Source organism: Rhinolophus ferrumequinum, chromosome 26 (assembly GCF_004115265.2).
Source record: "Rhinolophus ferrumequinum isolate MPI-CBG mRhiFer1 chromosome 26, mRhiFer1_v1.p, whole genome shotgun sequence".
Classification (NCBI taxonomy): domain Eukaryota; kingdom Metazoa; phylum Chordata; class Mammalia; order Chiroptera; family Rhinolophidae; genus Rhinolophus; species Rhinolophus ferrumequinum.
The window spans coordinates 29,896,961-29,923,773 of NC_046309.1; the positions used below are offsets into that span (position 1 = coordinate 29,896,961).

At 34.0% G+C, this 26,813-nt stretch overlaps 1 protein-coding gene across 1 annotated transcript in view; it reads left to right on the plus strand.

The window, feature by feature from the left end:
• The window catches only part of TMEM168 (transmembrane protein 168), a 46,424-nt gene extending 19,865 nt beyond the window's left edge, over positions 1–26,559 (plus strand). Inside the window, exons 3-5 of the mRNA XM_033099034.1 lie at positions 17,477–17,619; positions 19,650–19,924; positions 24,561–26,559. Of these exons, the coding sequence (XP_032954925.1) occupies positions 17,477–17,619; positions 19,650–19,924; positions 24,561–25,108 (966 nt within the window). The 3' untranslated portion in view covers positions 25,109–26,559. The remainder of the gene's footprint in view (positions 1–17,476; positions 17,620–19,649; positions 19,925–24,560) is intronic.
• The last annotated feature ends 254 nt before the right edge of the window (positions 26,560–26,813 follow it).

Genomic DNA, 26,813 nt, shown 5'->3' on the forward strand with positions numbered 1-26,813 from the left:
TCAATATAATATAACATAACATAATATATAAATATAATTAATGTAATATAATTAATGTAACAGTTAATATAGCATAACATGATATAATGTATAAAATATAATTAACATAATATAAAATATAAATTAATATAGTAATACATAATACTGGGTCTTATATTAATTTTTGCTCCAAAAGACGTATTAGAGCTGATTGTCCCGCTAGATCTTATTTTCAGAGAAACACGGTATTTCCTTCACCAGCTTAGGGAAGTTTTCTGTCATTTTTCCATTAAGTACGTTTTCAATTCCTTGCTCTCTCCTCCTCTGGTACCCCTGTGATGCAAATGTTGCTACACTTGATGTTTTCCCAGAGGTCCCTTAAAACTTTCCTGATTTTTTGGGATTCTTTTTTCTTTTTGCTGTCTGACTGGGTATTTTCTGCTACCTTAACTTCTAAATTGCTGATTCAATCCTCTGCTTCATCTAATTGTTGATCCCCGTAATGTATTCTTCATTTCAGTTATTGTAGTCTTCATTTCTGACTGGTTCTATTTTTGTTTTCTATGTCCATTTTTATGTTTCCTATTACTTTGTTAAACTTCTTACTGAGTTCATTGAGCATTGTTATAACCAGTGGTTTGAACTCGCCATCTGATAGATTGCTTGTCTCCATTTTTGTTAGTTCTTTTTGTAGAGCTTTGTTCAGTTCTGTTATTTGGGACATGTTTCTTTGTCTCCCCATTTTGGCTGCCTCCCTGTGTTTGTTTCTATGTACTAGGTAGGGCTGCTATGTCTTCCAGTCTTAGTAGTGGCCTTATGTAGTGTCCTGTAGTGTCCTGTGGGGCCCAGTGGTGCAGTCTTTCTGGTCACCTAAGCCTTGCACTCCAGGTGTGTCCTTTGTGTGGGTTGTGTGTGCCCTCCCGTTGTAGTTGAGCCTTGGTTGCTGTTTGGACATCCGTGGGAGTGATTGACCCTCAGGTTGATTGGTTGTGAGGACTGGCCAGGACTACAGTGGAGGAGCTGCTGTGCAGGGGCTGATCCTACAGAGCATGTTTCGCTTTATCAGGGCTCTGATGCCTACCCAGACTGCCCTTTGGGTGTGTCACCTGTGGAGGCAGCTGAGTGGTGCTCTGGCTTGGCCCAAAGCTGGCCACTCGGTGTGCTGGCTACAGAGCCTCCTGGCAGTGTCCCTGCCACAGGCCAAGTTTAGCTGCAGCCTGTGCCCTAGCCGGGGCCACCTGGCATGAGCCACAACAGCTTTTAAACTTTTTTATTTTCCCTAAATTTTAATGACTGGAGATAATTTTACCATTTTAATAACACTTGCCATTTATTAATTGTTTTCTATGTGCTATCCACAATTTTGTAATAAACTTTATGTTTATTAATTTAATGCTCATGACACTGAGATAGGTACCTTTATCCCATTTTATAGATAAGGAACTTACTTGTAAGATTTGGAAATTTGTTCAAGACTACCTAGCTGGTATGAATCCAGGCAATGTGCTTTATTTACATCCTTCACTCTTAACTACTTTACTTAGTTCCGTGTATTTTCAGAGTTGAAAATGAGCATAGAGATTATTTAGTGTAACCTGTTTATTTTGTTCATGGTGAAAGGTAAGATTCAGTTGATGGATCGAGTTTGATTTCCTTATCAGTGTTGTTTCACCTTTATTAAGATTGCAGTCCCCCAAAGTTCTTATTTTTGCTATCTCTTTTGAGGCTTCTAAGAAAAAAAATTTTTTTAATGCATTTTACTAGGACCTTAACTCTACACCAAGATTTCATATGTAGCGGTAATCATTTAGATGAAAAAGTAATAGTCATTTAGAGTTGTGTTATTTTGCTCATAATGACCTATTTTGATTTAAAAATGCTTTATTGCAAAATACAACTATCATTTTTTGTGCTAGACATATTTCTAATCTATAGAATAAGCTAATACAAGTAAGTATCCTGCTTTTATAGATTCAGACTCAAAAGGTCAATTAATTTGTTCATGTAAATACAGATGATAAGTGGCTGAGCTAGGATTGAACCAGAGAGTCTAACTCCAAAGCTTGAGTCCTTCACACTACTACACCATGTTGGCTCTACAAAAAAATTACTTCACTTTAAAACTGTTAGCTTTCTTAATGTTCTTAAATATCCTAACTAAGCAAAATTTTGAAAATTGCCCATTGTTTCTTAAGTATGGGTATCTCACATTAAAAAGCATAATACCTCCATTTGTATTTTGCTTTATAAAAAAATTTGTATGTTCTGTGTCTTAGTTGGGCTTCATTTTCTTTAAACTTTTATGTATATTTTCCACATCTCATTTACTTGAGGTGACTCAGACAAAAAACTTGTAAGCAATTATTATATCTCTCATGTAAATGCCAGATTTTTAAAAATGAAATTCTGACCTTAGTATCTGTATGTTGCATCGATTTTCTTCCTATTTCCTGAGAAATTTTAAGATATGAACGCATTAACTATTTTGACCATGAGTTTGAAAGCCCAGCTGAATAGAGAACAAATTGCCAGTAACTACTTTTATGCAGTTGTTTACTGGTCTGCTATTGTGTTCAGTTTATATCTGCTTTGAAATTTGAACCAACTCTTAAAGTTTGGTAATGAGCCTGGTATGATTTGAAGAAGCAAAGAAAGAAAAATACCTACACTTACTCGTTTTTATCAAATAAGTTGATCATATTTGTTATAGAGGGTTGTTTAAAAAGTAAGGAGTCTCCCAAGTCACAAAATTACTTTTGCGTTGAAGCTATAGCATAAAGGTTTGCAATCCTGTAACACTGAAGCTTTCCGAAAGTGGTGAGTAAATAAGATACCCCAAATTCATTCTGGCGCTCCTGCACATATTTGCTGTCTGTTCAGTTAAGACTGCAATTTTTTTGTATTGCCAAACTGTTTACTTCTATTTGTTTTATTTTGATAATATAATGTTGTTCTTCAAAATAAACTAGTAGAAACATTTAATGATTTTTTCTGATAAATTTGCTTTTTAAAATTAATGAAAGCATAACAATTTCAGTTAATTTTCTGCTAAGATTATAAAGAGCAAGTAATAACAGATCATCTGTTGTCTATGAATTATGATCATTAAACATCTGAATATCTGTTTATTTAGTCCTGTTGTGTTCAATATTGTCAGTGTTATATAATGGACATGAGACTATTGAGTAATATTATTAATGAACATTTTAATTGGAACTTTAAACTATGAGGCTTCCCGCTTGAGTCATCTGCAAATTGATTGGCAGTTGAACTTTATCATTTATGTAGTTCATTGCTAAATTATAAATTGTTTAATAATTTTTCTAATGGTAGAAACTATATTTGAATTTCACACTAAAAATCTTATTACTAGTAGCTTTATAGAATTCTTTAAGGTAATGGAGAAAAAGTCAGTTACAACCATTGGTATTCTATACACATGAATATTTAAAGAAAGGCCAGTCTCTAAACTTGACATATTTAAATAAATAGGGCCAAGCTTAAAATAAATATTTATAGTCCTACTTTCAGGAACAGCAATTTTCATTCTTTTTCCTGTAGGAAATACAAAAAAATTGATAGAAAATTAATGTCTTAACTAAAGAAAAATGGTTTGACTAAACAAAATGAAAGTAAATGGTTTTTGATGGTACAACATTCTAATCTTTTGCCATTTACATGTCAAAATTATTTCCCCATTCTAAGTAAAATGTCAGATTCCATAATCTTTACATATGCTTTTTCTTCAATGTATATATTTTTTCTCTATGTCATGAAGTTTTCTAGTAACTCTTGATATAGAAAGGCTATTTATGTATCTGAACTTCTTATTCTTGCTTCTAAAAACTATCCTGATTTTAGGATTAATGTGTAGGGTTTGTTTTTTTTAAAGAGGATAGTGGTTCCTTGTAATTTTATTTTTTAAAAATCCTATAATTATCTCTGTGTGGCAAAATAAATAGACATGCTTGCAACATTATTGAGCAGACCAATTCTTTTGGCCAGATATTTTTTTAAATATATGCTTTTAGGTAGCAATGCACCTTCCTTTAGAATCCTCATCACTATTTTTACTTCCACAGCCGCTTCATGTATCTGCTTTTCTGGCCTCCAAAAGCATTTGAATTTGTAATCCTCACTTTAAATTACAACATGGTGAATTATTTAGTTTCTTGTATGCTGTGTTGATCAGAAATGTCCTTAGTTTTGTAAAGTTCAAGGTAGAAATAATAAAGTCATGTGTTGGTCACGTTATTTAGTAATTTTTTTTTTTTTAGTAATTCTGTTGTATGAATGGCTGACATAATTTGAAAATAATCCTTTTATGTGAATAGGATGATCGAAATGTTTTTATTATAATAGAGCAACATATGAAATTGAAGGTATAGAAATTGAAAAGAAAGCAATGAAATATCAATACTTGTAGATAAAATGATTACAGTGGTACTTTGGTTTTCGAACATAATCTGTTCCGGAAGACCTAGTTCTGAAACATTTGAAAACCGAGGCACAGTTTCCCACAGACAGTAATGCAAAATGGATTAATCCGTTCCAGACCTTTAAAATCAACCCCTAAAACTGCAAATTTAGCATGAATTTTTTTATCTAATAATACCATAGATCCATAAAATTTACAGAGTTCGTAAACCGAAATGTTCATCAGTGGAGACGTTCGAAAACCGAGGTACCACTGTACCTGGAAAACCTGATAGTTAAGTGAAAAACCAATTGAAAATGCTGTTGTGAAAACAGTTGTGAAAATTACTTTGCATTTTTGAAGTTGTAAAAGATTGTTTTGCTTACTGATAACAGCTATTAACCCACCAATATGAAAACTATAAATTTTTATGGACTTACATAAGTTGTAATAAGGAGATATAAAAGGTGATTGTAGTAAAAATACATGTATTATTTTTTGTTTCATATTTTTATATTTTTATTTACCAAATTCACTCTACCCCTTGCTCTCTGGTAACTACCATTCTCTTGCCTCTATGAGTTTGGTTTTGTTTGTTTTGCTAGTTTGTTACTTTTTTGTTTTATTTCACATAAATGAAATCATACGGTTTTTGTCCTTCCCACTGACTTATTTCACTTATTGTAATACCCTCAGGATCCATCCGTGTGTCCCAAATAGCAATATTTCACCCTTTTTTAATGGCTGGGTAATAGTCCATTATATGTACACCACATCTTCTTTATCCATCCATCCATCAGTGGACACTTAGGAAGTTTCCTTCCATATGTTGGCTATTATAAATAATGCTTTAGTGAACATAGTGGTGCATATGTCTCTTTGAATTAGTGTTTTCATATTTGGATAAATACCCAGAAAAGGAATTCCTGAATTATATGGTAGCTCTATTCTTCAGGAATATGTTTTCCATAGTTGCTGTACCAATTTACAATCCCACCAGTAATGGAGGGGGGTTTCCTTTTCTCCACATCTTTGCCAACACTTATGTCTTGTCATTTTGATAATTGCCATTCTGACAGGTGTGAGGTGATACCTCATTGTGCTTTTGATTTGCATTTCATTAGTAGCTAGTGAAGTTGAACATCTTTTCATATGCTTCTTGGCCATCTGTATGTCTTCCTTGGGAAACTGTCTGTTAGATACTCTGCCCACTTTTTAATCAGATTATTTTATTGTTGTTGCTGCTATTGAGTTGTATGAGTGCTTTTTATATTTTGGATATTAACCCCTTATCGGAGGTGTTGTTTACAAATATCTTCTCCCATTTGGTTGGTTTCCTTTTTGTTTTGTTGGTGGTGGTTTTTGCTGTATAGAAGCTTTTCATTTTGTAGTTCCATCCATTTATTTTTGCTTTTGTCTCTCTTGCCTTTGGAGTCAAATTAACAAAGACACCTCTGAGACCAATGTCCAAAAGCTTAGTGCCTACGTTTTCTTTTATGTATTTTATTGTTTCACGCCTTACATTCAAGTCTTTAATCCATCTTTAATTAATTTTTGTATATGGTGTAAGATAATTTCATTCTTTTGCATATGGCTGTTCAGTTTTTTCAGCACCATTTAGTGTAGAGACGTCCCTTTCTTCATTGAATATTCTTGGACCTGTTGTAAATTAGTTGTCTGTATATGTGTGGGGTTTTTGTGGGGCCCCCAATTCTGTTCCATTGATCTATGTGTCTCTTTTTCTGCCAGTGTATCTCTTTTTCTGTTTTGATTACGGTAGCTTTGTAGTATAGTTTGAAATCAGGGAATGTGATATTGCTGCCTTTCTTCTTTTGTCTCTGTAATACTTTGGCATTTCAGGGTATTTTGTGGTTCCATACAAATTTTGGGGATGTTTTTTTCTTCTATTTGTGTGAAAAATGTCATTGGGATTTTGATACGGATTCCACTGAATCTAGATTGCTTTAGGTAATACGGACATTTTAACAAAGTTAATTCTTCCAATTGATGATCATAGAATATTTTTCCATGTCTTTGTGTCTTCAGTTTTTTTCATCACTGAAGTTTCAGTGTACAGATGGTACACTGTACACTGGTACCATCTGGTAGTTTGGTAGTTTTCAGTGTACAGATCCTTTACTTCCTTTGTTAAGTTTGCTCCTAGGTGTTTTATTCATTTTGTTGCAATTGTAAATGGAGTTGTTTTCTTAATTTCTTTTTCTGATATTTTGGTATTTGTATATAGAAACACAGCAGATATTTTTTATATTGATTTTGTATCCTGCAACATTACTGTATTTGTTATTTGTAACAGTTTTTTAGTGGAGTCTTTAGTGTTTTCTCATATAAAGTCATGTTATTTGCAAATAGTGAGAAATTTATTTCTCCTTTTCCAATTTGGATATTTTTGTTTCTTTTTGTTGCCTAATTGCTCTGGCTAAGATTTCCAGTATTATGTTGAATAACAGTGTCAACAGTGGGCGTCCTGTCTTCCTCTTGTTTCTGATCTTAGAGGAAAAGCTTTCAGTTTTTCACTATTGAGTATGATGTTAGCTAAGGGTTTGTCGTATATGGCCTTTATTATTTTAAGGTACTTTCCTCTTATACCCATTTTATTTAGAGTAATTATAAATGGATGATGTGTCTTGTCAAGTGCTTTATCTGCATCTTTTGAGATGATTGTATGATTTTTTATCTTTTGTTAACGTGGTATGTCACATTGATTGAACCATACGTGTATCCCTGGAATGAATTCCACTTGATTTGGTGTATGATTCTTTTAATGTAGTGTTGTGTTCAATTTGTTAATGTTTTGTTTAGGATTTTTGCATCTATTTTCATCATAGTTATTGGCCTGTAATTTTGTTGTGATGTCCTTGACTGGTTTTGGTATCAAGGTAATGTTGGCCTAGTAAAATGAATTAGGAAGTATTCATTCCTCTTCAATTTTCTGAAATAATTTGAGAAGGATAGTTGTTAAATCTTCTTTGAATGTTTGGTAGCATTCACCAGTGAAGCATCTGGTCCTGGACTTTTGTTTTTTGGGAGGTTTTTGATTACTGTTTCAATAGCCATACTAATAGTAATCTATCTATTTAGGTTCTCCAATTCTCCATGATTCAAATTTAGAAAGGTTCTGAGAATTTGTCTATTTCTTCGAGGTTGTCCAATTTGGTGGCATTTCATAATAGTTTCAAATACTTCTTTGTATTCTGTGGTATCCCTTGTAACTTCTCTTTCATTACTAATTTTATTTATTTGAGTCTTCTCTATTCTTAGTGAGTCTAGCTGGAGGTATGTCAATTTTTTATTTTTTTTTATCTTTTCAAAGAACAATCCCTTCAATCATTTTTTTCTACTTTTTTTTATTCTCTATTTTCTCTTTGATTTTTATAATTTCCTTCTTTTTACTGACTTTGGTCTCACTTGTTTTTCTAGTTCTTTAAAGTGTAATGTTAGATCATTTATGCAAGATAGGCTTGTACTTCTATAAATGTCTCTCTTAGTACTGCTTTTGCTGCATCCCCCACATTTTGATAGATTGTGTTTTCATTTGTCTTTATGCATCTTTTGACTTCTTTTTTTACTTCTTTGACCCAGTAGTTGTTCAGTAGCGTGTTTAATCTCCATATATTTGTGATTTTTCCAAGTTTCTTGTAGTTGATTTCTAGTTTCATACTGTTGTGTTTTGAATAGATGTTTGATAGATTTTATTCTTCTTAAATTTATTGAGACTTGTTTTGTATCCCAACATATGGTCAGCCCTTGAGAGTGTTCCATGTGCACTTGAGAAGAGTGTGTATTCTGTCCTTTAGGGATGGAAAGTTCTATAAATATTAAGGTTATCTGGCCTAATGTGTCATTTAAGGCCAATGTTTCCTAGTTGACTTTGTGTCAGGATGATCTTTCCATTGATGTAAGTGGGCTATTAAAGTCCCCTACTATTGTAAAAGTGTCAGTTTCTCCCTTTAGATATGTTAATAATTTCTTTGTATGTTTTGGTGCTTCTAGGCTAAGTGCATATATATTAATAAATGTTATATCTTCTTGATGGATTGTCCCCTTTATCATTATAAAATGTCCATCTTTGTCGCTTACCTTTTTTGTCTTGAAATCTGTTTTGCATAAGTATGGCTATAGCCACTTTTCTGTGGATACCATTTGCTTGTAGTATCATCTTCCATCCCTTCACTTTGATGCAGTGTTTGTCTTTGGAGCTGAGATGGGTCTCCTGAAGGCCTCGTATATGTAGGTCTTGTTGTTTAATCCATCCAATTATCCTGTGCCTTTTGATTAGTGAGTTCAGTCCATTTACATTTAGAGTGACTGATGTATGAGAATTTATTACAGCAATTTTATCTTTTGTTTTCTGGTTGCTGAGTATATCTCCATTGTTTCTTTTCCCTTGTGTTTTCGTCTGCTATTTTAGATTGATGGTTTTCTATGTTATTTTTCTGTTTCCTCTTTTTTTATGTTTCGTGTCTCAGCTCTAGATTTTTGTTTTGTGTTTATCTTGAAGTTTATATAAAATGTCTCAGATAAAAGTCCTTTTTCTTGTGATTGCATCTTATCTTCATTTGGCTATATAAGTTCAGTTTTTTCCTTTCCCTCTTTTTTTTTTTGTTGTCACAAATTGTTCCTTTTTATGTTGTGTTTTTGTTACCAAATTGCAATAGTTATAGCTATTTTTATTGCTTTTTTCCTTGTAACCTTTGCGTTATAATTGTTTATTGCCCTATTCTGAAATAGAGTTGCAATTTCCTGCTTTTGTCTGTCACTTTACTCAAAGTTGTATACTTTTATCTTTTTGTTTCAGGTAGAAGAACTAATTTAAACATCTCTTGTAATGCAGGTCTTGTGCTGGTAAATTCTCTCAGCTTTTATTTGTCTTGGAAAGCGTTTATTTCTCTTTCATTTCTAAAGGATAACTTTTTCTCTTTGAATGTTTTGAATATATCATTCCACTCTCTCCTGGCCTGTACGGTTTCTACTGAGAAATAGAAAAATTTAATGATAATCTAACTGGGTTTCCTTTGTAGATTACAGTCTTCTTTTCCTTGGCTGCCTTGAGACTCTTTCTTAATCATTAACTTTTGAAAGCTTTAATATAAGGTGTCTTAGAGAAAGTCTTTTTGCGTTGAGATAATTAGGTGTTCTGTTAACTTCTTGTATTCAAATATCCAGCTCTTTCTCTACTATTGGGAAGTTCTCATCAATTATGGTTTTGAATAGGCTCTCCATTCCCTTCTCTCTCTCTTCTCCTTCTGGGATGCCCTTATCCCATTATTATTAATGTTGCTCTTTCTAATGGAGTCACAAAATTTTCATAGCATTCTTTTATATTTATTTTTTTAACTCTTCTCTTTCACCTGAATCATTTGTAGATTTCTATCTTCCAGCTTGCTAATTCCCTGTCCCATCTGGTCTGCTCTATTTCCATTGCTTCCTAATCTCAATTATTGAGTTCTTCAACTCCAGGTTTGTTTGAATCTTTTTTATAATTTCAGTGGCTTTCGTAAAGTACTCCTTTTGTTCATTTATTTTATTCCTGAGCCCATTGGACTGGCTTGCTAAGTTTTCTTGTATCTCATTGAGTTTCTTCATAACTGCAGCCTTGAATTCTCTGTAATTTAAATCAGTCATCCAAGATGTTGGGTTTGATTTCTGGAAACTTGTCATTTTTTTTCCTTGTGGTACCATGTTACCTTGGTTGTTCATGGTACTTGATGGATTATTCCTCTGCCTGTGTATTTGAGGTAGTGAACTTTTTTCTTGCATAGATGCCTTTTTTTTAACCTTGTTTTCTTAATACTGTGATAACTTTTTTATTACAATTATTTTTTTATTAGTTTCAGGTGTACAAAACAATGTAATAGACATTTACACCTCTCGCAAAGTGATAAAACCCCCCCTCCCTCAATCTACTACTTCTCTGACATCGTATATATAGGTACCATTTTGATATTAACAAATCAACAAGTTAATTATTGGAGGTCTTTCTTTTGATTCCCAGAATATGGTGCTATAGTGAAGGTTTGTATTTTATCTGCACTAATTGTGCCTCTGGTGTTGTGGTAGTGGGGGGTAGCTGTGGTTATGGAAATTGACCCCTGGGTGACCAGGTTTGTGGGTGTCGCTGCTGTGTCATGATGCCCTAGGTCTCATGGCACTACCACCACTATAGAGGGATGAAGCACGTAGTGGGGAACTGGGTTCATGAGCCCTCAGCATGGCTCCTTTGTTCCTTATGGCTGCTGTAGCCTGGGGAACATAGACACTTCTCTGCTGCTCCTATCAGTCTTCACAGCAGTGATGGAGGAGGATGCCAGATTCTATAGCAGCATTGCTGCTTCTGGATCCCCTCCCCTCCACTGGGCACAGTGCAGGGCCACATCACACCCCCTCCATCACTCACTCCCACCTGAGCTAGGTCTTGGCAGGCACTGAGCTGTGTCTGTGTGCACGCTCCCTATCCTTCCCTTGTGCTGCCTCCCTGATGTGTTACAGTATGCCACCTTTAGATGTGCCAATTCATGGATCACGTAGGCATGTTTGTGTGTTGGACAGAGGAACCTTTGTTGTATTATAGACCTCTGACTTGTAAATTTAAGACCTGTTGCTGACATCACTCTGAAAATGTATTTTTAATACCATTTAGGTGGAAAATGATATGTAAATATACAAAAGTCAACATTCTGGAAATCAATAATAAAAAAACATAATGGGAATGATTTCATTTATAGAAATGATTCCATTCATAGAAGAAAAGAAACATGAAATACTTAGAAATAAGGTTTAAAAGAAACTTATGAAATTTTTGTAAAGAAATATTATAAAACTCCACTGATGGTGATAAAAGAAGACTTGAAGTAATGGAAAAATATACCATACTTTCTGGGAGAAAAAGAGTCAAGACTGTGCCTCACAGACATTTGTTAGTATAGAGGAGACAGTTTTCAGAGCTGAGCTGCACTTCTGGTGCTGTCAAGAGCAGCCAAAATGAAAGCTCAGAACCTTCAAAGGTGGGATCGCTGGTAAATTGCCTCTCATTTTAAGATGACTCACTGAAGGAGAAAACTTGCATCCTGACCTTGTGTCCTGTTATGATCGATCCAACCTGGATTAACTGGTCAAACCTCAATTAAGATATATAGAGTGATAATGCCACTAGTTCCCTGGAATAAATGAAAGTCCTCTTGGAGAAGGTATTATTATCTTAGGCCTGAAATTATCTATATGATATTTTTTTTTAACATACATTGATCAGGTATAAATATAATTAAACATAATCAGGTATATACACACGGCCTCAAGAGAATCAGAATCAACAGAAAAGAGGAACCAAAATGTGTTGAGGTATTGTAATTATCAAATAGAGAATACTATCGTACTTACTAAGTTGATAATAAAAGCAAAATATTACATAATGGTAGGAAGTTGGAAACTATACAAAAGTGACAAGGCAGACTTGAGAAAGAACTAAACAGAAGTTTTAGAATCAGAAAATAAAGTGTCTGAAAGTAATTCAGTGTGTAATCTTAACAGATTAGGTAAAGCTGAAGTGAGCATTAGTGAACTGGAAGGCGTAGTTCACAAGAAGAAGCACAGAAGAAGAAAGAAATAGGGAAAATACTATACAGAAGAAAAGGGTAAAACTCAGAGGACACACTAAAAAGATTTCATCTGTGTTTTATTGGAGTCCTAGAAAGAAGGAAATAAAGGCCAAAGGAAATATTTGAAAGGATACACCAATAGACCAGTAGAACAGAAGAGAGTACAAAAGAGATCCCTGAATAATTGATTCACAGCAAAGTAATGTGGAATGGTTGATATTTTTAATAACTGGAAATTGGGTGTTCATATAGAAAAAATGAAATTGGACCATTATCATAAAGGCCAATGACATTTAGATTATAGACCTAAATCTGAAGGGCAAAAACAGTAAGTCCTTTAGAGGGTAATGTAAAACATCTTATTAACCTTTGGGTGGAGGAAGATTTATTTAATAAGACATAAATGACTACATTACATTTAAGAACTTACATTAAGCAAAAAACAGCATTAAGGGAGTCACAGGGGGGAGAGGTACATGCATACCTCAGAGATAATTGCGGGTTTGGTTCCAGACCATTGCGATAAAGTGAATACCACAATAAAGTGGGTCACATGAATTTTTGTTTTCCTAGTGCATATAAAAGTTATGTTTATACTATAGTGTAGTCTATTGAGTATACGATAGCATTATGTCTCAAAAAGTAATGTATGTACCTTAATTTAAAAGTAATTTATTGCTAAAAAAAAAGGCTAACCATCCTCTGAGCCTTCAGTGAGTCATAATCTTGCTGGTGGAGGGTAGGCCTCAACATTGATGGCTGCTGACTGATCTGGGTGGTAGTTGCTGAAGGTTGGGTGGCTGTGGCATTTTCTTAAAATAAGACAATGAAGTTTGCCACACTGATTGACTTCCTTTCACAAATGATTTCTCTGTAGCATGGGATACTGTTTGAAAGCATTTGACTCATAGTATAACTTCTTTCTTTTTTTTTATCCTCTTCTTCCGCCTCCCCCCCTCCTATCCAGTTCAAGCCGTTGTTTCTCAGTATAGTTGTGTAGGACACAGCTGCCTGGCCTATGCTGGTGGTATTATGAGCCTTGCGCTCCCCCTAGCTGAGGTCGCTCACAACCGGCTGCCGGCCACTTACAATAGCTGCCGGCGCTCTGGCCATTCATGGCAGCCCACGGTAGCCTGTGGCAGCACACAGCAGCCCACGCTGACCTCTGGCTTATCACGGCAGCCCAGCTCCAGGGAGAGCTGTTGTTCACAATCTTAGCTGTAAAGGGTGGAGCTCACTGGCCCATGTGGGAATCGAACCAGCAACCTCGGCATTAGGAGCATGGTGCTCCAACCACCTGAGCCACCGGGCCAGCCCCAGTACAACTTCTGTCAAAATCGGAGTCAATCCTCTCAAACCTATCTTAAGTTTATATAATATTCTAAACTCCTTGTTGTCGTCTCAACAATCTTCACGGCATCTTCACCAGGAGTAGATTCCATCTCAAAAACCACTTTCTTTGCTCATTTGTAAGAAGCAGTTCCTCATCCATTCAAGTTTTGTCATGAGATTACAGCAATTTGAGTCACATCTCCAGGCTCCACTTTTTATTCTAGCTCTCTATTTCCACAACTTCAGTGACTTCCTCTACTGAAGTCATGAACCCTTCAACTTCCCCCAGGAGGGTTGGAATCAGCTTCTTCCAAACTCCTGTTAATGTTGCTATTTTGATCTCTTACCATGAATCACATTTGTTCATGGTGGCATCTAGAATGGTGAATCCTTTCCAGAACGTTTTCAATTGACTTTGCCCAGATCCTTCAGGGGAACCACTGTCTATAGCAGTTACAGCCTTAGAAAATGTATTTCTGTGCTGGCAGAATTGGAAAGCTATGCAAAAGAATGAAACTGGACTGCTGTCTGTCGCCATGTACAAAAATTAATCCAAAATGGATCAAAGACTTAAGCACAAGACCTGAAACAATAAACTGCATAGAATAAAACATAGGTACTAAATATATGAACCTTGGGTTCAAAGAGCATTTCATGAATTTGACTCCAAAGGCAAGGTAAGTAAAAGCTAAAATAAATGAATGGGGCTATATCAAACTTAAAAGCTTCTGCACAGCAAAAGAAACCATCGACAAAATAAAAAGGCAACCAACTGAATGGGAAAAGATTTTTGCAAACAGTGCCTCCAATAAAGGTCTAATATCCAAAATATATAAGGAACTCATGCAACTCAACAACAAAAAAACAAACAACCCAATTGAAAAATGCGCAGAGGACCTGAAGAGACATTTCTCCAAAGAGGACATACAAATGGCCAATAGACATATGAAAAAATGCTCAACGTCACTAATCATCAGTGAAATGCAAACAAAAACCATAATGAGATACCACCTCACCCCAGTCAGAATGGCTATTGTCAACAAGACAAATAGTAACAAGTGTTGGAAGAGTCTGTGGAGAAAAAGAAACCCTCATACACTGTTGGTGGGAATGCAGATTGGTGCAGCCCCTATGGAAGGCAGTGTGGAGGTTCCTCAAAAAATTAAGAATAACCATATGACCCAGCAATCCCTCTCCTGGGTATCTATGCAAAAAATCAGAAAACATCCATAAAGGCATATGTGCTTCAATGTTCATTGCAGCTTTATTTACGGTGGCCAAGACATGGGAACAACCAGTGTCCTTCAATAGATGAACAGATAAAAAAGATGTGGTATATATACACAGTGGAATACTATTCTACCATAAGAAAAGATGAAATAGCATCATTTGCAACAACATGGATGGATCTTGAGATTATAATGCTAAGCGAAATAAGTCAGACAGAGAAAGTCATGAACCATATGATTTCTCTGATATGTGGTATCTAAAACAGAAAACAACAAAACAACAAGACAAACAAATGAAGAAACAAAAACTCATAGACATAGGCAGTAGTTTAGTGGTTACCAGAGGGTAAGGGAGGAGGGGGTTGGTAGATGAGGGTAAAGGGGATCAAATATATGGTGATGGAAAGAGAACTGACTCTGGGTGGTGAGCACACAATGTGATATAGATGATGGATTACAGAATTGTACACCTGAAATCTATATAACTTTACTGACAATTGTCATGCCAATAAACTTTAATTTAAAAATTTTTTTTTTTCTTTTAAGAACTTTTTTGCATCCACATCTTGGTTGTTTAGTACAAGAGGTCCAGCTTTGGCCTCTCTGAGCTTTCAACATGCCTTCCTCACTAAGCTTAGTCATTTCTAGCTTTTGATTTAAAATGAGACAGACACACAACTCTCCTTTTACTTGAATACCTAGAGGCCATTGTAGGATTATTAAGTGGCCTAATTTCAGTATCGTGTCTCAGAGAATAGGAGGCCCTGGAATAGGAAGAGAGGGCAAGTCAGAACACACAAAACATATCGATTAGGTTCACCATCTTATATGGGCATGGTTTGGTGGTACCCCAAAACAATTACAATAGTAACCTCAAAGACAACTGATCACAGATCACCATAACAAATATAATAATAATGAAAAAGCTTGAAATATTGCGAGAATTACCAAATTGTGACACAGATATATGAAGTGAGCAGATGCTGTTGGAAAAATGGTGCCAACAGACTAGCTCAAATGGAAGTTGCTACAAACCTTCAATCTGAAACCAACAAAAGATTCTATCTAAAATATGTTGAGAGCAAAACAGAGCTGTAAATCAATAATAAAAAGGTAGCCCACGGAAAATTGGGCAAAATATTTAACACCACCAAAGATTAAACCCAAATGATCAAGGGTATATAACCTAATTAATCAGAAAATTAAATACTTATTCTGGTTTTGTTTATCGTAATGGAAAATTAAGAGGACTCTAAAGAGCAATAATAGGTAATCAGCTAATTAAGACTATATGCAGGATAGGAATGCTATTTCGTGCTCACAAATGATTTTTGAGTTATGTTGATAGGCTTACAATATATTAAAAAGTTTACAGAACATATATATCATCCCACCTTGGTAAAAAATATATAAATATATATTTGTGAACATATAGTACATGAACTCTGGAAACATTTTACGAAGTTAATACCTGTGCATGGATGATGGTACTTGGAATGATTTTATTCACATATCTTTTTCACTTATTTGTATTTTCTGATGTTTCTAAATTGGGTATGTATTGTATTATTTATGTAATTGATAATAGAATTTATCAAAAACGGCATTATATCCATTTTTCTGTTATGGGGTCAACTTTCTGTTTTTTATTAAATTCTGATCAAATGAACTACTTTGTAGTATTAGAAAAATGTGTATTCATGCACTTAGGCCCATGACTGCAGCAGCAACACTGAATGTACAATAGTATCAGTGTGGTAAAGACATAGATCAGGACTGAGTAACTATCATCCTTCCATTTTCTTTTCATTTAAATGGGTCGGGTCCTTTAATTTTTTTTTTAAGATTTTTTTTTTAATTGGGGAAGGGGAACAGGGTTTTATTGGGGAACAGGTGTGTACTTTCAGGACTTTTTTCCAAGTCAAGTTATTGTCCTTTCAATCTTAGTTGTGGAGGGTGCCGTTCAGCTTCAAGTTGTTGTCCTTTCAGTCTTAGTTGTGGAGGGCGCAGCTCAGCTCCAGGTCCAGTTGCCTTTGTTAGTTGCAGGGGGCGCAGCCCACCATCCCTCGCGGGAGTCGAGAAGTTGAACTGGCAACCTTGTGGTTGAGAGCCCACTGGCCCATGTGGAATTCGAACCAGCAGCCTTCAGAGTTGGGAGCACAGAACTCTAATCGCCTGAGCCACTGGGCCAGTCCCCAAGGGTCCTTTAATTTTTTCTGTTCGTTTATTGCAATTACTACCTAATCTTGTCTCCTTTTAATATTTCTTCTGCCTCCCATTTTCCATTCTGCTTTTATGATACTTAAATGCCTTTTACTTTTTTTTTTAATTTAGTCTGTGGAGAGTCTAAACCTTGTCAAAGGAAAACTGTATTATAAGCTTTAAATAAATAGAATTCATTTTGATGGAATTCATTTTGATAGCTTTAGAATCTTAAATTTTCTCTAAGATTTTATTCTCTTTATTTCTGGACTTTTCAAAGGAAAAACACTTTTTAAAATATCTTTTCTGATAAAGTAAATGAGTGTGTTATTTGAAAAATGATTTAGGGAATGGGTTTTAACAGGAAAGGATTTCTTTTCTGGCTTTTTCTCAGCCATACCAAGAATGGTTAAGTTTTTGTTTTGTTTTTTAGTTTAAGTGGGGTGTTATCTGAAAAATTTTAAAAATATGCACTGTATTTGTTTTACGACAACTTCCAAAAAACTTAGAGATCATTGCTCATCCATACATTCTTGTTTGCTTCATCTTATAATTGCTTTTAGGTCATTAATTGTCGTTTTTATTCTTTTTGGAATTAGGGCCAAAAATGTAAGTAAATATGCATGTATGTAAATATATACACTGATGCACACACTTAAAAGTGACACACACTGTGTAAACAGGACGCCTTAAATTTCTTTCAGCCAACAAATGGAATCTTCTTGAGCATGTTTCTGATTGTTTTGCCATTGGAATCCATGGCTCATGGGCTTTTCCATGAATTGGGTAACTGTTTAGGAGGAACATCTGTTGGATATGCTATTGTGATTCCCACCAACTTCTGCAGGTACAGTAATCTAGTATATAGTAATTAGTAATATCTTCTTGATTCAACATTTTCTTAATATTTGTATGATTATAAAATGTGATAGCTCAGTTTTTCAAAACTATATTTTTGAAATAATACTGTTGCATTTTTTTTTATTAATCCAAATGTTTAAAAGCCCTTTATTCTGAATAATAATATAATCTTCAGGGTTCAATTTAAATATATATATATATATATAGATAGATAGATAGATAGATAGATAGATAGATAGATAGATAGATAAATGTGATTAGTTTGTATTTTAGCTAGAAATCAGGAAATACGAATTTTCTAAGGAAACAGCCTACCCTTTAGAAAGGGATATCTTGTTTAAGAAAACATCCCGTGAAATACTGTGGTGATACGCGTATATAATAGAATGTGCACTGGACCTGAGAGTCCTACATTCTACTTCTGTGTTACCTTAGGCAAATCATAACCTCTCTGAACCTCAGTATCTTTATCTAAAATGCAAATGACAGGCATGGCCAGTTAACTCAGTTGGTTAGGGCATGGTGCTAATAACACTAAGGTTGCCGGTTCGATCCCTGCATGTGCCACTGTGAGCTGCGCTCTCCTTAAAAAAAATAGAAATAAGTAAAATAAAATGCAAATGACAATACCTAGTCTGCCATCTCAGAGAAATATTAGGAAGAGCTAATGAGAATATGAATATAAAAACACTACCCACTGGAAAATGTTATACAAATATCAGGAATTCAGAAGATTGGCAATGCAGTTTTATTCCAAGATAATTCTTGACTCCCAATATGTGGCAGATCTGTCTGAATCTGTAAATATTGCCACATTAAAATTTTTCTTTTATATAGTTAAGTACCTTTGAAATAGAAAAAAATGAGTTCTTTGCCATTAATGAATTGTGATGACCAAGTATTCAGCATACTTTCCTTGGATTGGGGGGACTTGAAATGAAAAAGTTTTTATCTGATTTCAAATATTTGACATAAAACCCCCAAATAGACTATTTGTGTTAAATATTTTTCTGCATGTTAAAGTCTTAATAAAAAGCTGAAGATTCTCATGAGAAGTAAGATAAATAAATTTAGAAGGGTCCCATAAAGTAAGATGTGACAACTCTACAGAAAGAATATGTGGAAAAAGTAATCTGCAGTTAGATTGTTATTCCATTATGATTTTTGTTTATACATTTCTTATTTTACTTTTTTGTGATTATTAAATGTTACAAATATGGAACAAAATTTTTATTCTTTTAATGAAAACAGTGTTATCGGAATACTATTGATAGATAATACATGAAGCAAAATGTAAAGTTTTCAAAATTCCTTTCCTGGATAGGAGTGATGATTTTTTCCCCTTTCAATATCGATAGTATTTTGATTCTGCTAGTTGTAGGACGTGGTTTGTCATCTTTACTAGGGTACCATTTTGCATTTCTTCCAGGATCAGATCTAAGTCTTCAATTAGTATTCAGTAGTATATGGAATGGACCTAGATTTTAATAATTGTTTTTAAGTGCCATTTACTCAGGTAATTTCTTTTATAATTTATGTACTTAGCTTAGTAAAACTGGAACACAACTTTATAAAGATAGTTCTTTCAATATAAAATTAAGTGTGTAATTTAAAGTATTGCTTCCATATTTTATTAAATTTTTTATGATACACTTTTGGGGTAAAGTTAGTATAATTTTGCTTTTAAAATGTCTTGGTCAATACATATTATTTGGTGAAAAGATATGAATAAAGAATGAAGAGTGTAGTGCTCTCTACATTTGGAGGTACTATTTTCCCAGCTCTCAGTTTGGTGATTGATTTATTTACAAGAAACATAATTTCTAGAAACTAGGCTTTGATTTTTGAAAGTTTAGTTCTTATCACTAAAGGAATTTTAGAAAGAAATATTTTTTTAAAATCCTGCCATTTAGCAACTATTATGATTCTTAGGTAATTAATTATAAATAAAGGATTAAAATGTGACATAGCATGACTACTTCTTAAAAACCAAAATCATCTTTTTTTCTCCTTCAGCCCTGATGGTCAGCCAACACTTCTTCCACCAGAACATGTACAGGAGTTAAATTTGAGATCTACTGGCATGCTCAATGCTATTCAAAGATTTTTTGCGTATCATATGATTGAGACCTATGGCTGTGACTACTCCACAAGTGGACTATCTTTTGATACTCTCCATTCCAAACTGAAAGCTTTCCTTGAACTTCGGACTATGGATGGACCCAGACACGATACATATGTTTTGTATTACAGTGGGCACACCCATGGTACAGGAGAGTGGGCTCTTGCAGGTAAAGTCACCTCTGGCAATTTCATAATTGTGAAAGTACACCTATTGTGGCGATCTGTCCTTCACACTGAAATGTTAAATTTCCAGAATTCTCAATTTTCCACTTTACAGTTTACCAAGTATACATATGACTCTTTTTATTTTCTCTAGCATACATGTTCAGTAATCTCCAAAGGTTTTGAGAATTATGTCATATATTTATTGGAAGGAAAAAATCTGTTTGATCTGAGACTTATAATCAGTTTCCTTTAAAGTATTTTCGGAATTATTAAATATAGTAACATTTTTCAAAAGCTAATGAACTTACTTGACTAGTACTTTTAAGTCTTTAAATATTATGGATGCTAACTTTAATAGTCCTTCGCATGTACAGTTTTATTTATGTTAGAAAGCTCACCAAAATTTTAAACAGCAGGCAGTGTGATATGATGGGAGAAGCACCTGGGTCAGGAGACCTTGGCTTTGGGCCTCATGTGGCCCAATAGTGTTATTTTAGGCAAGTTATTTAACCTCTCTAGCTTTGGTTCTCTCATCTATAAAGTGAGGGGGTTGTATTAAATCTCCCTGCCCAGAGAGAAATGAGATCTCTATAGTACTGTATATGTAAATTTGTTTGTTGGTCTTGCCAACTACAATAGGCACCCTGTAAAGTCAAGGGCTTTGTTTTATGATTTGCTTATCATCTAGAACAGAGCTTGGCACTTCGTAGGGGATCCTTAAATAATTGATAGATGGATGAAATCATTGAATGAATCATGATTAAAAAGATAATTTTCTTGTTTTAGATTAGAAATAATTCATTTAGGTTATAAATAAAAGGATTACAGAAGGACAGAGGCGGAACTGCCAATACGGAACTCCGGAAGGAAGGCGACAAACACGAAATTAAAGTAGAAATGATATTAAACCACCATGGTCTCAGTAATTTCATGCCAAATTTATAACCAGGTTTTATCAGAAAGAAAAATGTTTTTGTAATTTTTTGCTTTTGGAAATAAATACTGAATAATCAGCGGCTATCTGGTAGTAATGTCAAACTAACATTGGGCACATTTGAAGCACAGCTCCTGTGCTTGATACTTTCTACACATTAAATTTAATATTCACTTGAAATCCTTTGAGGTAAATACTATCACCTCTATCATCTGCATTTTTCAAAGGATGAAATGAAAGCTGAAAGTGGTTACATAACTTATCCATTGGTCATACTACCAAGAAGTGAGGAAGCCATGATGGAAGCTCAGATCTGCCTGACTGCTAAAGTGTATTTTTCTTTATGTACCATGTCGCCACCAAAGGCAAAAAACATGAAGGTGGAGAAATGGCATATTCTGGTGAAGTACATATTTTTGTTAGCATGGTTCACCCATTTTCAAAATACTAGAATATAGAAGAAAATTGTCAATATTAAACTACTTGAATATAATTTATCAAATTACTTGACCTTAACTTTTTAATAACTCACTATAGAAAACAACTTTTTAACTTTTATGGCTACTTCAATTCCAGGTAAATGTAGCATTTTGTGTACTTCAGACCACAAAAAGAGAAAAAGTTTTAGTCAAAAATCTTTACAGATATAGACTTTCATACCTAAAAGCAGAGATTCATTATTGAAAATTTACTGAAATGCTTACAATAATAAACTCTCCCCAGATGAAATGGGGGGAAGGCATAATTTTGGTTGTCATGCATAAATCTTTAGTTATTTTTAGGTATTATAAGAAAGTAATTTTAAAAGTAAGCTTGTTGTGTTGTTTACATGAGGGATTTATTAATATACACATTTTTGAAAAAGTATGCATTTATCTTAAATCTTAAAATTTATTTCAAGTATTTTTTAAAATATGGTTTTGGAAATAAATTCTAGATGTTCTGTTTACTAATATTTATATTAGTGTTTTCTTGTCCTAGGAAAAGTAGTCACCACGATAAGTGCATATATATCAGTCTTCCTAAATTTTCATTTACTATCAGGAATAATTTGTGAAGACTTAAAAACTTTAAAGTAGGGTTACATTTTAGGTAAATGTTTAGCAGTTACATTCTAGAACGGTATCTTTACATTTTTTTTCATGTCACCAGTAAATCGACCATTATGGAATTCTCTATCAGCCAACAAAATTTGGTCCTATATGTGTAACTCTTTTTGTCAGAGACTTCATTGTAAAAAGTAGAAAAAAACAATGGAGAGAGCATAGCTTGACACAGCTCTCCCATAATTCAGCAGCTATATTCATACTCTCACGGCCTGTAACACTTGTTGGTAATCAGGTTGAACCAGGCCCAGAGGCTGAGCTTCTTTTCAGTCCGTTTCTGCCCTAGCCTGACCCAGACACAGACCTCAAAGGCTAATTCTACCTCAGAAATAGTATTGAACACCCTTGCTCTGAAGAAAATGCTTTAATTCATTCCAAAGCAAGTGACAAAGAACTCTTAAGCTTTGAGAATTTTTTAATAGTCATCTTTCTAAAAACCTCTAAAAAGGAAACATCATGACTGGTTTTTACTTGAGTTAGCAAGAGCAGGTTCAGAACTAAATATCACTGTGAAAAAGAGAATCTATATTTGCCCTTTATCCCGTAATATGGAACCTTTTTCTTGAGGGTGAAAAACAATGATGGTAATGACAAGAGAGAACAAATGAAAAAAATGTAGATAATCTATAAAGCACTTTATCACACACCAAGTCTTTAAAAAGCAATCTCAAGTACCTGGACTGCATCACGTGACTGTTATCTGAGATAAATGTAAGTACTTTGTATTTGGGCCAAAAGCCAAGAACCAATTCATAGAACAGAGCAAAACAAAACAAGAGGAAAGACATAGTCGGTTTAAAAGGGTTTAAGTCTCTTGTTGATATCTAAAGAGCATATGTATAAGAGAATTAGTATAGAACATGCTGAAGAATATTTGCTGAAATAGTTATATAAAGCAAGTTAGATAGTGATGTTTTATGGTAGATGGAATTTGTAAAATAGCTCTTGTAATTTATGTCATCCTCTGATCTTTAGAGAAATATAATAGAACTGGCAATAATAAAAAAGTTAACATTTGACCATTTTTGAAAAGGCATCTTCAGGAAGTATATGTGAAGGAACATAATAGTATTATTATACGTGGAGACCATGTATTAAAATAGTGCCTTTGAGATGATATGCCTGTATAAGACCAATTCATGAAACAGGTTTTTTATTGTCAGCATCTAAAATGTAGCAGGCTGACGAATAAAAGAAAATTATAAAGAATGTGATACACCCTGACTTCAGATGTCATACGACTAATAGAGTCCAGATTCTAAAGGATTCTTTCTGACTCTGGTACGGTCATTTTGATAGTTTAGCAAAGAGGATAGTTGATGCTCTTGGTAGAAATGTATATTCTGAAGTTAGGTTTTGGATACTGTGCCAGTAAATTGTAGCATGTTAAAAATTTTTTTGTAATTATAAGAGTAACATATGCTCAATGTAAAAATTTTGGATAATATAAATATCATTTTATTATAAAGTTCTCTCCTAAGATTTTACCATAACTTATCTCCACTCCCCCTAGTTGTTTCAGATTTATACTGGCTTAGATAACAGAGGGAAGAAGGTCTTTATATGTAATTTTTTGCCCCCATTTCTGCTCTTTCCTTAGGACAGATATCTAGAATTGGAATGACAGTATCAGTGTACCATTGAGACAGCCAGGACTAGGGTGAGGTGAGGATGGCAATTGCCTTAGGCACGAAATTTAAGAGGGTGCCAAAAATTAAATAGTCAAGATATTTTAATGTAACATATTTCAAAATCAAAGTTAATGCAAAACTAGCTTATTAGCTATAAGACAGGTTTCTAGGTCAAATTTATTTACTTTAGACCTTTCTGTGTAAACTATTTTTAATCATTTGTTGTTTTTCAGTTATAAAACTGATTTAAAAATAAATTCATTCTAAACTCATTCTTGGTACAGGGAGAAAGTTTCTTTTTCATTTAGTAGCTACCTACATATGAGAACAAGGAAACATTATTTTATCAGTGGTGTAGAATAGGGTTGGCAAACTTTTTCTGTAAAGGCCCAGATATTTTTGGCTTTTGAGTGTCATGAGGTCCTTGTTGCAACTACTCAGCTTTGCTGCTATAGTTGAAAAGCAACCACAGACAGAACGTAAATTAATGTTATTTATGGAAACAATTATATGAAATTTAAATTTCCAGTAATTTCCCATGTCACAAAATATTGCTCTTTTGATTTTTTTTTTCCAACCATATAAAGATGGAAAGTCAATTCTTAGCTCTCAGTCTGTACCAAAATAGGTAGCAGGCTGGATTTGGCCCACAAGCCCTATTTGCTGCTTTTGATGTAGAATATTAACTTTTCTTTATAATTTTATTTTTTCACCAAGTTTAACTTTATAAAACAATTTTCTTGATTTATTTTAGCATATCGTTTTTTATGTGAGTAACAACAATGATTGGTTTTTTGTTTGTTTTATTTGAAGTTGAAGTTTGTTTTTTAAAATTTTCCTGAATAGTTTTGGGTTTGGTCACATACTTAATTCCAAGAATTTAAAGAAAATACACTTACAACAAAAGAGTATTCTTAATGAGAGGCTTCAGAAATTACTACTCTATTGACTTTTCTTTTGTTCACAGGTGGAGACATACTACGCTTTGACACACTTTTGGAATGGTGGAGAGAAAAAAATGGGTCCTTTTGTTCCCGACTTATTATTGTATTAGATAGTGAGAATTCAACCCCTTGGGTGAAAGAAGTTAGAAAAATCAATGACCAGTACATTGCAGTGCAAGGAGCAGAGATGACAAAGTCAATAGATATCGAAGAAGCTGACCCCCCACAGCTGGGTGACTTTACAAAAGACTGGGTAGAGTATAACTGCAACTCCAGTAGTAACGTCTGCTGGACTGAGAAGGGACGCACAGTGAAAGCAGTGTATGGTGTGTCAAAGCAGTGGAGCGACTACACGCTGCACTTGCCGACAGGAAGCGACGTGGCCAAGCACTGGATGTTGCATTTTCCTCGTATTACATGCCCACTAGTGCATTTGGCAAATTGGTTATGTGGTCTGAACCTTTTTTGGATCTGCAAAAGTTGTTTTAGGTGCTTGAAAAGGTTAAAAATGAGTTGGTTTCTACCAACTGTGCTGGACACAGGACAAGGCTTCAAACTTGTCAAATCTTAATTTGGAACCCAAAGTGGATTATTATTGAGAGTTCATACTAACTTGCCCTTTTTTGTATTTTTTTTGTTGTGAAAAATATCTTGCTACTTCTGTAGCTGCTCTCACTTTGTCTTTTGTCAAGTGTTATGGTATATGTAAGGTGTTGGGAATAAGCATTATTTTATACTAAAAGAATGAAGATAGTTATAAATTCTGACTCTGTAAATGCATAACAGATTGTAAAAAGAACAATGCACTTTGAGGAATGTTTGCATATATCTCTGATCAGAAAGGAAACACTTGTCTGCTCTGCAGTGGCCAATGAAAAATTACCAATGCCTTATTTTCTAGGCATAGATTAAAGGATGTAGACCAGACAATTTGTTTACTGTTATAAGAAAACTATGAATTTGCTTACAGAAGAATATTTTTGTGAACAGTAAGTTTGAGTCCAAGACCATTTGAAAATTCTTTCTTAGGAACGGAAAAAGGAAGAAGTCTGCCTGAAATGAATGCAAAATTTGCTCATAGTCCATCACTTTCAGATGTCTTGGTTGTGACCTGTTAGTAAAGACCTAGGTTGTGACCTACCAGTATAGTAGAGAAACCCAAAGCATTGTTCAGATCAAAACATTTTTTATGTAGGTAGTAACTTAAGAAGCTAGAGCTTACAAGTTGCTCCTTCATGTATTGTTAAAGCCTTCTGAAAGTTCTGGCAATTTTAATTCTTTCTCAGGATAACCATACTTTCTTAATGAATAGTGTTTTCAGCTACACATTCCTTCTAAATAAATTGTCTTCCCTTTTGAAAAGTAACCTTATAAAAGAAAGTTAATAATTTCTCGTTGATTTAGGCTATTTTCTACAAAATGATTTTGATCTCTATAAAGTTAATGTTCTAACATGAAAATTATTTTTCAAATCCCCATTAGTGATAACATTTTTTTTAAACTGAAAGTCAAAGGATTGGAAACAGGTCATTTTTTTCTTGTATACATGTAATGTATTATGTAAAACAGTATTCATGTTGACAATTTTAGTTAAGCATAATGGTATGGCTGTAATTTTTAAAACTTAATTGAGTGTTTTGTCGGATTAGAGCAGGCACTGACCAGGATATCTCCTAATAGGTAATTTACTTCCTATTTCCATCTAGTAATCCTTACATTCTAAATTTTCATCTCTGGGAAATAAAAAAGGAATATAATTGAATTGGGGATAATCTAATCTTTGTTGTTAAAATGGTGTCACTTCTCACCATCAAAGCCATTTTTTTAGCCTCAAAGAGACAAAATACTGCCTCTACCATTTTCTACTGGTGACTTGAAAATTAAAGTTTTAGTTAGGAGGAAGTCACTAAGCGTCAGGGAACTTGTATACCACTATCTATGCAGCATTGTTATAGTCTGATTATTTCTGTGTTTTGAATATGATTTTCCTAATGCTTTGAATAAAAGTTTGTTAAGAATTAATTTTTCATGTAATGTGCAAGTAACAGTTATTGAATAGTTTAGTACATTAAAAATGATAGTCATAAAAAATGCCCATGCATTCGAGTTCATGTTGGTAGCAGGTTGATTTGAAAAGTTCCAGTATTTGGTTACATGTTGAATATAAACATCATCCAAATGGAATATAATATTTCATTACTATTCAGAAATAGTATAACAGAAAAACTAAATGTTAAAATTATGAGCTTATAGCTACAAAACACAGTTATATTAAA